This window comes from Drosophila bipectinata, chromosome 2L (genome assembly GCF_030179905.1).
Source record: "Drosophila bipectinata strain 14024-0381.07 chromosome 2L, DbipHiC1v2, whole genome shotgun sequence".
NCBI lineage: Eukaryota > Metazoa > Arthropoda > Insecta > Diptera > Drosophilidae > Drosophila > Drosophila bipectinata.
Window position 1 is genome coordinate 8,141,320 of NC_091736.1, and position 12,058 is coordinate 8,153,377.

Here is a 12,058-nt window from a genome sequence, read left to right on the forward strand (position 1 = left end):
CAGCACCGCAAGTGTGTTTTCTTGATTTTTTTCTCTCTGCCTAGGTTCGCCGTTTGTTTGATTTGAACCGCCGCATGAAATCATATTTCTCAACAAAGCATCCATCCACTTAGTCTGTCTCGGCTTCCACAGATGATCGAGTGCCGATCTGAGCGCCCACACTCGATCGCATGTGTGTGTCTGTCGTGTATGCGACGAGATACAAACGTACCAGTACATATCAGTGCGAGTGCCTGTGTTAATGATCGCAAATGTCGTGATTTTAGTCGAGTGGGTTGGGGTTGAGTGAGGTGCTGAACTTTAATTAAACGAGAACCGAAAAGTGTTGCTTTTCTGCTCACATTCTGAACTTTGAGACATCAACTGCAACCGGGCAAATGCATTTCAGGCAGATTGAGATCGTTACTCGTTGCTCAACAGATGGCCTGTTTGTCTCCTCTGGGGGCTGTGCGATTAGAAAAACTCACGAAAAGCCTTCACAGTTAACCAACATACTTATAGAACCCCTATGTACGGTCAATTCTTGCATAAATACATATTTCTCGCCAAGTATTTACATATTTTGGATCATAATGAAGAATAGACTCCAAACTCGAGATTGAAACAAACAAGAAAGCAGAGAAAAATTTATTTTGAGTAAAGTTTGAAAACTTACATCATGACCACGAAAGTTATGATACTTCCCAGCTATCACTTATAGAGCAGCTACAAGGTTAAGTCGACCAATCCTTCTAAAATTTTGTAAATGTGAATATTTGATAAAAAAAAAAACGACCCTAGAAAGTTTCAAATTTATAACTTAAAAAACACCAAAGTTACACCGGAATTTTCAGTTATAAACCACCTTGGGATGTGCCGACTTATATAAGAGGGAAAATAAGGAAGAAAATTTGCACACTAAAAACTAAGTTGAGGCTGATTCTTCACTGCATTACCCACGTTTTGACCAAAGCCATAATACCTTCTTTAAACAAGGGTAATACAAGTGAAAGGGTCCACTTTGAAAACATTTTTCAATTAGTAAATCCCCAAAGAATCAATGAGCCATGGGCCGAAAACAGTTGGTCATTACCACCAACTACTTCACCTGAATCACAAAGGCTCAGAACAATCGTAATCGCTCGAAAGCCAACTACCCTAAACTTTAAAAGACAAGGCCAGCAAATCGAGAAGAGAGCCCAGAACATTGGAAATGCGAATGAAATATGCACCTTCACTTCTCAACTTCACAACTAACCGAAAACAAAAGGGTTAGAGGGGCGGCAGGCGGCTCTGGAGGAGCGATGAAGGTGAGTGCGCTTATCAAGTCCAAAAACAAAGTCAACTGCAGCCACAACAACCAACGCCGGATATGGGCGCCACTTAAACTGTAAAAACAATGAAGAAGAAACAGTACGGGATACAAGAGAGGGGCTGACTCGCACTCGGATTCAGATTCAGATTTGGGTTCGGAGAGTGCTTAATTTTCAGTTGCCGTTTCAAAGAGAGCCCCCAAAACAAACTCAAAGCAACGGCAAGAGACAGGTAGCCTCACGCTGGCCAATTAATAAAGGCGGGCGACACGATGCAAAATAAAGTTCGGAAAAGTGTCCATACAAGTCATGACGAAAGGTGTTTTGAAGTATTTTTGAAAATCTGAACAATTTCTTGTTTTAATAGCGAACTTTTAACAAAAAGAATCATATGAAACATTACTGTATCTTTAAAATACTTTTCTTTTTAAGAAAAACAGAGTTTTATGTTAAAGTTTCTTATAAAACATTATATTATACATAAAAAAACATATCCTTTTTAATTGAAAATCTTAGACAGACCTTGTGTTCTGAAAAATATTATCTCAATAGTTCGAAAAAGAACCACTGGGCATTTTTTTATGAAAAACTCCAATAGGTAAAAAATGCCGCCAAATTTCGAGAAATTTTTGAAGAATATCTTCACCGTTATTTGTGCGTATTCTTAAAAAAATACACTTAGACTTGCGTTGTAGTATATGTATGTATGTACATTACCGATCGCTTTTAGATGAATAACTGGCTTTACTGTACACACCTGCAGCAAAGGGAGTGACTTGGAAACTGCTTAGGGGGCCCTGTGCGTACTACTTTTCTAGTTGCGTCGGCGGCTAAAACAGTTACACACTAATTGCAAGCATTGCGTCGCTCGGCTTTGTCACCCACTGACAGTGGTGAGAGTAATTGTTGTTGTAGTTGTAGTTCAATCAAATGCCATTTACAGTTGCTTGTGGCGGACATTTGCTGAATCATTTGCTTATGGCCAAATCAAAAGTATGTTTGTATTAATTACCGTTTTAAGCTGCAATGGTTTTTTTCCGTCACCTCTCTTTGCGGGAATTTGTGATTATTTGTGTTGTTGTTGTTGTTGTTACTGGTGCTATACACTGCTGTCAAACACTTTGACGAAAAACTTTTATGTGGAGCAATTGATAAAGCCGCTCACGCACACTCTCGCACCATTTCTGAATTCTAGAATCGAGACGCACACTGACACAATCGCTCACTGGTATTTTGTACGTTAAAATTAAGTACAATAATTCACTGGCACTTGTTGTTGCTAAGTTTTTATAGCTGGCATGCAATTAAATAAACATTTCTCTTTCAATAGCCAAACAATTCATCGATCGATCGCCGCGTTTTGATTAATTGTTTGAATTTATTATGATTGCTGTCTCGGAGAATATGATTGCCGTCTCCTTTCCAAAGAAAAGAAGAGCTTCCGCATCGAACGAACCGCACTCGATAGCTTTGCGAAAATAACTGTGCAGCGCGATCGCTGGATCGTCGTTGGGGCTTTTGGGAGCGAAAAGTGGGACCATCTCAAAAACAACAACTGGTTGTTGATGAATGAATTTCGCTTGGCACGCTCTGCTTTAAGAGAGTCTCCCGAGAGCGAAGAGCGCAAGCTTTAGAAGAGATTTTTCGTTTTCCTCTTTTGTGTGCAGCAGGTTATTTTCGTTAAGTGATTATTATCATTATAAAGAGATCTGATTTGCTGGCGATATTAAAGCAAGTCCGGTCAATAATTACACTAGCAAGCAGAGGATGCCAGCTTATTCATTTTTCAGAAGCTGTTTATGCGAAGGCCATATCTTAGGAAATAATCATCCGATTCTTGAACGGAATACTTTAAAAGATTTTTAGATCGATTCTTCATAAATCTGCATCAAAATCTGAGAATAAAATATTTTAAAGATTTTTTGTCAAATTTTCTGGGCTGTCCCCTTCAAAATGTGCAAAATGCATCGGGAGCCCCATATGATCCACTGCGAAGGCCATATCTTAGGAAATATTCATCTGATTCTTGAACGGAATACCTTAAACGATTTGTGGATCGATTCTTCATAAATCTGCATCAAAATCTGGGAACAAAATATTTCTAAGATTTTTTGTCAAATTTTCTGGGCTGTCCCCTTCAAAATGTGCAAAATGCATGGGGAGCCCCATATGACCCACTGCGAAGGCCATATCTTAGGAAATATTCATCCGATTCTTGAACGGAATACTTTAAAGGATTTTTAGATCGATTCTCCATAAATCTGCATCAAAATCTGAGAATAAAATAATTTAAAGATTTTTTGTCAAATTTTCTGGGCTGTCCCCTTCAAAATGTGCAAAATGCATGGGGAGCCCCATATGACCCACTGCGAAGGCCATATCTTAGGAAATATTCATCCGATTCTTGAACGGAATACCTTAAACGATTTGTGGATCAATTCTTCATAAATCTGCATCAAAATCTGGGAAAAAAATATTTTAAAGATTTTTTGTCAGATTTTCTGGGCTGTCCCCTTCAAAATGTGCAAAATGCATGGGGAGCCCCATATGACCCACTGCGAAGGCCATATCTTAGGAAATATTCATCCGATTCTTGAACGGAATACTTTAAAGGATTTTTAGATCGATTCTCCATAAATCTGCATCAAAATCTGAGAATAAAATAATTTAAAGATTTTTTGTCAAATTTTCTGGGCTGTCCCCTTCAAAATGTGCAAAATGCATGGGGAGCCCCATATGACCCACTGCGAAGGCCATATCTTAGGAAATATTCATCCGATTCTTGAACGGAATACCTTAAACGATTTGTGGATCGATTATCCATAAATCTGCATCAAAATCTGGGAACAAAATTTTTTTAAGATTTTTTGTCAAATTTTCTGGGCTGTCCCCTTCAAAATGTGCAAAATGCATGGGGAGCCCCATATGACCCACTGCGAAGGCCATATCTTAGGAAATATTCATCCGATTCTTGAGCGGAATACCTTAAACGATTTGTGGATCGATTCTCAACAAATCTGCATCAAATTCTGGGAACAAAATATTTTTAAGATTTTTTGTCAAATTTTCTAGGCTGTCCCCTTCAAAATGTGCAAAATGCATGGGGAGCCCCGTATGACCCACTGCGTAGCCCATATCTTAGGAAATATTCATCCGATTCTTGAACGGAATACCTTAAACGATTTGTGGATCGATTCTCCATAAATCTGCATCAAAATCTGGGAACAAAATATTTTTAAGATTTTTTGTCAAATTTTCTGGGCTGTCCCCTTCAAAATGTGCAAAATGCATGGGGAGCCCCATATGACCCACTGCGAAGGCCATATCTTAGTAAAAATTCATCCGATTCTTGAACGGAATACCTTAAACGATTTGTGGATCGATTCTTCATAAATCTGCATCAAAATCTGGGAACAAAATATTTTTAAGATTTTTTGTCAAATTTTCTGGGCTGTACCCTTCAAAATACCCTTCAATGTACCCTGAAAAAATTTTGCCTACTGGGCCTTTTTCCTTAAATCCGCCACTGCTTCCTCGTTTTGTAATGATGATGCTGTCCAGAGCAATGATACATTTTCGATCTTATTCCAGCGGAAGGAGTTGGAGTTTTAATAATTACTAGGTTTATGATTAAAACACGGCTTAATTGTGTTCCCGTTGTGGATTCTCATAGCCCCCATTAGACAGACAAGATGGCAATATCTTTTCAAAGTTAAATAATGTATAAGGTGATAATTCACTTGTAACTCACCCGCCTGCATTTGCATATGCCATTGCAACCCATTCGACTCGCCGGTTATCCTCAATCAGCTAATTTATTTCTCCAGAAACTATCGCCTCCATCCCAAAAAAAGCAAACCATTTTCGCTGCCCCAAGCAGACCCACCTCCATTCAAATGGGGAAACCAAACAATTAAGCAAACAAAACGACAGCGGCCACGGTTGCAGTCTGTGGCTGCTGCAACAGCTCCAACTCCAGGCCCAAGTCCAGATCCAACTCCGGCTACGACTCTTGATAGCCCCTCCAGATAGAAACTGTCAAACAAAAGAAACTACACGATAGAAGACAAACAAAGCGAAGCTTCAAAAGCGTGCTGCCTCAACACCGGGCATTTGAGTTATAAAGGGGCTAGTTTCATATTAAATAAAAATAACATAAAATAAAATTTAAATAATTTAAATTGTATAAAAGTTTCAAGAATTATACGGACTATTTTCAGCACTAGTTACTACCAGATACTAGGTATCTATGAGTCGTATTTGAAATCCCCTTTAAGCCTATTTATTTTGGCCCGACCTGGGTCTTTTGTTTCTGCATGGAAGACTGCAGAGTAGCTGCAAGGAGAGGCGTCAATGACGACCGACGAGTCGGCTGACGTCGACCTTCACCAGCGACACCAACACCAACTACACACAACAAAAACGACATCAGAAAGGAAGTAAAAAAACAACCATTAAAAAAGCGTCTCAAGGAAAAAGCAGAAAGATGCATCGAATATAAATTAACTGACATTAAAGAGGTAATGCAGCAACAACAAGCAGGCGTTAGCCCAGAGGTAGGGAGAGAAATATCCTTTAAAATACTAAAGATTTGCCTATTATCCTATTTCTAGGGTTAACCAAGACTTTCCAAGAGAATACCTCCTCCCGAGATAGCTAGATTTTATTGAAAACATATATACTATAGATGGCAAAGTCAAATAGCTCCCTAGTGAATATTTTCGAGTGCAGTGGCAACAATGGAGGCCCAACAAAAAGCAAGAAAGCTAAATGACAAAGCAGCAAGGCAAGTGGGCGTGTACCGCTCCCAAGGCACCTCCCCTGGCCACCCCCGATCTTCTCTATTGACGGTGCAAGCCAAGTGCAATCTATGCCAGTGATCGGCTAAGTACAAATGGTTAGGAGATGCAACCGTAACAGCGAATTCAGCAACAGCCACTGCCACAGAAAAAGCAACTGCAACAGCAACAGCAACAATAGCTGGCGAGGTCAAACAGCAATCAATAAAGGTCAGCGACTACCGCCAGGGCACGCCTGAGTGCCTACCATCAATGCCGAATGCGAACCTGGGGTGGGGAGCCAGAGCCGAGGAGAACCAGCTCCCAGCCCACACCGAGCCAACTACTCCCCTCGGCCTGCCCCTGCCACCCGATGCTGCACCTCCCGGGCACTTGCCCATTCATGCGGCCCACGATGAAGATGCTTTATGTAGCAAATTGAAAGCTGGACATCCAATCGACTGGAGAAGAACAAGACGGACACGCCGCAGAAGAAGAGGTATGGCCAGAACTGCTGGTGGGGCACGGAGGTGGGAAAGAGAAGGCCGGTCGACAAATGCAGACAGTTCCGACTGCGCAGCCTCGCCAGTCTCTGCAGCAGCAGCAGCAGCAGAAGCAGCAGCAACCGCGTCAGAAGCCAAGATTCTGGGGCTGGGGGGAGTTGTGTGAGTGGAGCTCGTCACTGGTGTATGGATTAACCCTCTGGTGCCATGAGCTTTCGCATCATTTTATTTCACTCTTAACATGAGGAAGGTAACACCAGTCAAAAGTGGCTTTCACATTATTTAATTATTTTAATTTTAGTTAATATTTTATCAACTGCACCTGCTCAACCCCTTGGGTTAATTAGCTAAATGGCGGATGTCGATGACTGTGGCATTAGGCGTATGTTTCTTTTCTATACCTTGGCTGCCCACCATCCTTGTACCCATCCTCAGGTATATCCATCCTCCGTCCAGCGACCTCTTCCGCCCCGGCCCCTCCCGGCACCGCCCCCACAGCTGCCGCTTTAGCTGCAGCCTGCAGCTCCCTGCTAGCTGATGAAGATGATGATGGTGGTACTGCAAAGTGGACTTCTCGGGTGCATCTTGTGGCGGCTGCTATCTGGCTAGCTTTGGCATACACAAGATATTTTTAATGGCCCAGCTTCCTTTTTTCAGATGGCTTGCTACTTTGCTCTTGCCTTATTTTTTGTTGGCCAGATTTTTGTGAATGAAGTTGTTTGGGATCGCGCATACACACGGCCATAAAGGCAGGGAAGTAAAGTAGCACCATTATCGCACTGACATGTCTGTTGGATGTCGTGGCAGAGGCCTCCGGATACTCCCCTCCAGAGCCGCCCACTTGGGCTGTGTCACCTGCTGATGGATTTCGTTGTTTGATTAACATGAAATGACATTGCAATCCCCTCCAGACCGATCTTGATTCCTTGAGTGGAGTCGCCGACTCGATGTGCCTCCGGCTCCAAATGCCTGAGATTGATGTGGAGGACGGGCTAAGCGATGGCCCTAAGTGGAAGAGGTAATGGCTCTGATAGATCGGAGAGATCTAACCGATTTGTTTGGTAAATATTTTAGGACAATTATAAGCCAGCTTCTTTTATAATTAACCATAAAAAGAAGACAAGTTTCGTGTTTCTTCCAGCGCTTAGGACCAACACCAATGTAGGTAGCGGATTTTAGCGAGCTAATTCCAACAGATGTTGACATAATTTAAAAGTGCTTAGCGGGTGCTGCTACCTGGACTTCATCCTAGTACGTATAAATTTCCCTGGCTGATCACCCCCTCGGCATAGTCAGATTCCAACTGCCAAGCGGTCAAGATGACAAACTCAAAACTAGCCCTTCTACTTCTGGTCATCGCCTGCGTGATGATCATCGCATGGGCCCGACCTCGGTCACGGTCCTCGATTTTCAATGAGGTCACCTCCCTGCCGGCCGAGCGAAGGATGAGCAACGATATCCTGGACCAGATATCGCCGATGAGGAGGCCCTCCAAGCGGAGCTTCGTGATAAAGCATCCCGCATTCCCGCGCTTGAAGATGCCCCGCAGTTACATTCGCGAAGGTTTATACAACGAGCTTCAACCTGAAATAGCTCCAGGGGGCATGAACTTTTATGGCAACGACGTCCTGCCGCTGTCCACTTTTGAGCTCCTGGAACCAGATACATTGTATTAAAATACCCCTAAAAGTCAGAAAAGTCGTCAAAATTAAATTAAATTTAATTTCTTGTAATAAATATATGAGATAAAAGAGTCCTACTGCTAAAATATTACCAGTATTTTAATGTAGATTAAGACATCAAGGCACCTACTATTCAATCCCTTTTATCCAATCCGCTTACCTCCAAATCAACAACTATCTGAACAAACTACAACATAATCGGATGCAGTCGGACGGATAAAAAAAAACAAAATTTTTAAATACAAACAGAGAGCGATTCGAAAAAATTAAAACCTTAGCGAGCCCGCATACCGAATGCCATGTAGGAATCCTTGTTGGAACATCGCGTTTACATGTATCTGTGAAGTTTCCCTGTGTCCGTGCCCATGCGAGTGCACATATCCCCAAGGAATGAATGTTTCTGGTTGTTCTGCTGGACGGAGGACAAATCTACAAGGCGAGGGGCATTGCGAGAGTCGGCTCGAATGCAACAAGTGTTCCAAATCATATCAGAAGCAAGCAATGCCAAGGCGGCAAGGCAGCAGCTACGGTCAAGTTGCTGGCAGCCGCTCCTTTATGCCACATATGTACATGGCTTTTTGGTTCGACAAGGCAAAAGCATTTGGAAAATGTAATTTACAACGCTCGGCGCAGAGCAGCAGAGACCACTTGGCGGACAGAGGGGCACACCACACCAGACCGTGGGCAACTGGTCAACTTTGGTCGGTCGCATCAAGCCACTCAACCTCAAAGTTGAACGGCATCACCTGCCACCGATCTCACACCGCTTTCACAGCTCTCAGATTGAAAGCCAGTAGCTATAAAAAAAGGGAGCAGGAATTCACAAAAGCAGCGTCGGTTTAAGATTACCTTTTAAGCGGTACTGTGGTGCATCATAAAACTTAACAAACTCTTTATTATTTTTATTATTTAAACAGGAGTCTTCTTCCCACTCAATGAGTGGTAGAATGAAAATATTATAAGAGATTGTTAATTGGACTTAACACAAATGGGTTGTTTGAATACCTGTAGACCACCTAAGTATATTTATTCGCTAAAGCTATCAATGAGGTACATTTATTCACGCATATACTCCTCAGAGACTTTATTCAGGGTATGCCTTTAAAAAATTACCTAACTAAGGAGAACAAGTGAGCGCAGATTTTAATTTTAATCTTTTTATTCTTGTTTTCCACCCAAAAGCCATTTCGACGGCTTCTGTGCACTCGAGTTTCGAGTTTTCCTCGAGTTTATTTTAATACTCTATCAGAGGAGATTATAGTTATGTCCTTAGATGTCCAATGCAGAAGAAAAGACATCTCTTTTAATATCGAAAATAGAGTGTCTGGGATGTACACTAATTATTTATAGAAAGGGTACATCAACTTCGACTCATTCAAAAGCTAGTTCTCCTTTCCGGTTTTTATAATTTTCCTCACCGCTTCATAGAGCATTTTTCATTAAATTCCTGAATTAAGGCATTCCTCTGTGGCCTCCCATCGGACGGTGGTCATGTTCTGAAACAAGAGCAACATTGTACGTTGTCCAGTAGGCCGCTGACACGGCTACAAGTGAGGCTATGCTTGGAATTGGCTTCCAAGTACAGGACTAAGTGGACTTGGCCAAGATGCTACCGGCTAATGGCAAGTTCGAATTTTAACCAAATTTGCTAATTTTCAACTTTCACTGTTGCCAACTCCATTCCACTCGGAGTGCATTAAAGTCGAAAAAATATTTCTGTTGGGTAGGGGACCTCTTTTTGTCCCAGCTGGCATCCGGGCCACTTAAGGCCACAGCGACCCATGGATTCAGAGCGATTTCTAACTACCTTTTACCAATAGAACAAAACCAGAACAAAGCGCTGTGGATAAAGTGGTATGACTGCGGCTGGGGGGCGAGGAGCCAGTAGCCAGTAGATGGCTGGAGAAAGAGCCGGCCAGAGGCGACCCGAAGCTATGCTGGCGAGAGGCACGGGTGCAAGATCAAGCCAGGTGAAGTCAAATTCGAGTCACCAGACTGAGGCTGGAGCTGCAGCAGCAACATCGGCTGCCGGTGGCATTGCTGACCACGACGGCCTCTCCAACCGTCAGAGTTGAGTTCGTGAACCAATGGTGAGGATTAAAGTCCTAGACTACATACAAATATTTAATAATATGAATATTAATAATATAAACAAATATTTTTAAAATTAGTTATGGTTCGTTATGGAGTTTCATGGTAAGTACCCGATACCAAAGAAATTTCATAGACTGCTATCATAAACCCATCATAAACCTATTGAATTTGTATCGCATATTCGTGACACGGTGGCTGCATCTGGGAGGATTGCCAACTAGTAGATACAGATACACGCAGAGACTGCGCAGCAGCGGCGACTGAGGCTGCGCGGTTGCAGATACACTTTAGGGGCATGACATGACTCGCATACGAATTATTATAAACGATCTGGCGCAAAAACTAACAAGCGATGGGGCCGGGACCGGCACCGGGACTGGTCTGGAATGGAATGGACCTCGGTTAGGTGCCCGCTGCTCTGTGGGATGTGGAGCGGAGCCGAGCAGGGTGGAGTAGGTGATGCGATGGATGGAGCGCAGCAGAGGTGGAAGTGGTTGTGGATGCGGTGGCCAAATGGGCGGCAAGGTGACGGCGACGGACGAGTTATGGTGGCCAATTGCAAAGTTAATGGAGTTTGGCTACTCCAGCAGTGAAAGAGCGAATGGGTGGGGGCATCAGGGGTGTTCAGGGATCGGAAAACTTGGACGCAGCGGATGCGGCCGAAGAGATACAGCTACTGGTTCGCGACTCGGCCAAGATTGAACTTAATTTTGCACAAATGCAATTTATAGAAAATTGTTGCCACTTGTTTTCACGTTGATGGCACTCGGAGAAGTACAGAGTAGAGCAGCCGCGTAGATCAGCGGGCGAGATGGGGCCGGGACCGGGCCGAAGACGGTAACCGGGAACCAGGGCCAGATAATAAATGCAGGTAGCCATTGGATTCCTGGATTCTCGCTGCTTTTGCCCGCAGCTCGGCCATTATTTAAATTTCTCCCTCCGCGGACCCGGTTGCCTTTTTGCAAAAATTAACAATTAAAATGTCTAATGGCAGAACAGAAGAACAGGAGGCAGAGGCTCACAGAGATCATAAACGCACGATCCGATCCAGGTAGGTCGACATTGTGCATACTTCTTGGAACTTCCACTCATCAGCCACAGCAATTAGTTTTCCTTTTCGGTATGTTCGACTTCGCCTCGGCTGAGGGGTCCAGAGGAAGTGGAAATTGCCGAATAGATTAGCGAAAAATTGTTTATTGGGGTATAGCCGATCATAAAATTCGATCCTAATCCGTCTCGGGAGGTAATCCTCTCGGGAAACCTCTCGATGCATTCTCAAGTCGATTCTCGAGTCGCCGGCCGTATAGGGTATAAAAGGTCCCACTCGGCTTCCAAACTTTTGCAGTAGCAATCGGCACACGGCATTTGTCACAATATGTTAATTGTTCGCTATTTAATCGCCCTGGTCTTCTCCATTTTTATGGTGGCCACGTCACTGAAGATCGAGGAGCGCTATCGGAAGTGTGGCGGCTTTAAAATATCCACTCCGGATCGGCTGGTCATCCTGATGAAGGAACGTGAGGAGCAGTGCCAATCGCAACACCTGCAGCGGAGACGATTACAAATCTGAGATGGAAAACGTGATAATGCGAATCGTGATATAGGACTCAGAGAACTACACATTACCTGAGGAAAAAGCAGCCCAACGATATATGGCCTCAGAGGCCATCTATAACTAATTTTTTTAAACCCTTTTTAGGCCAAGATAA

General features: G+C 43.2%; 3 protein-coding genes across 5 annotated transcripts in view; 2 read left to right on the top strand and 1 right to left on the bottom strand.

The window, feature by feature from the left end:
* Positions 1 to 2,775, bottom strand: part of Samuel (SAM-motif ubiquitously expressed punctatedly localized protein) — a 49,021-nt gene extending 46,246 nt beyond the window's left edge. For all 3 annotated transcript variants that reach the window (XM_017253218.3, XM_043211422.2, XM_017253217.3), the window contains exon 1: positions 2,305 to 2,775. The gene's annotated coding sequence lies outside the window, so the exon portion shown is untranslated. The remainder of the gene's footprint in view (positions 1 to 2,304) is intronic.
* A 5,095-nt stretch (positions 2,776 to 7,870) lies between these two features.
* LOC108133331 (uncharacterized) lies at positions 7,871 to 8,261 on the top strand. Its single transcript, XM_017253188.3, has one exon. The coding sequence runs from the start codon at positions 7,893 to 7,895 to the stop codon at positions 8,247 to 8,249; it is 357 nt and encodes a 118-aa protein (XP_017108677.3). The 5' UTR covers positions 7,871 to 7,892; the 3' UTR covers positions 8,250 to 8,261.
* Positions 8,262 to 11,704: 3,443 nt separating this feature from the next.
* LOC108133332 (uncharacterized) lies at positions 11,705 to 12,018 on the top strand. Its single transcript, XM_017253189.3, has one exon. The coding sequence runs from the start codon at positions 11,725 to 11,727 to the stop codon at positions 11,917 to 11,919; it is 195 nt and encodes a 64-aa protein (XP_017108678.1). The 5' UTR covers positions 11,705 to 11,724; the 3' UTR covers positions 11,920 to 12,018.
* Positions 12,019 to 12,058: the final 40 nt, after the last annotated feature.

What these genes read in the sequence shown, in the direction of transcription:
- LOC108133332 (XM_017253189.3), top strand. Translation starts at nt 11,725, where the DNA reads ATGTTAATTGTTCGCTATTTAATCGCCCTGGTCTTCTCCATTTTTATG.
- LOC108133331 (XM_017253188.3), top strand. Translation starts at nt 7,893, where the DNA reads ATGACAAACTCAAAACTAGCCCTTCTACTTCTGGTCATCGCCTGCGTG.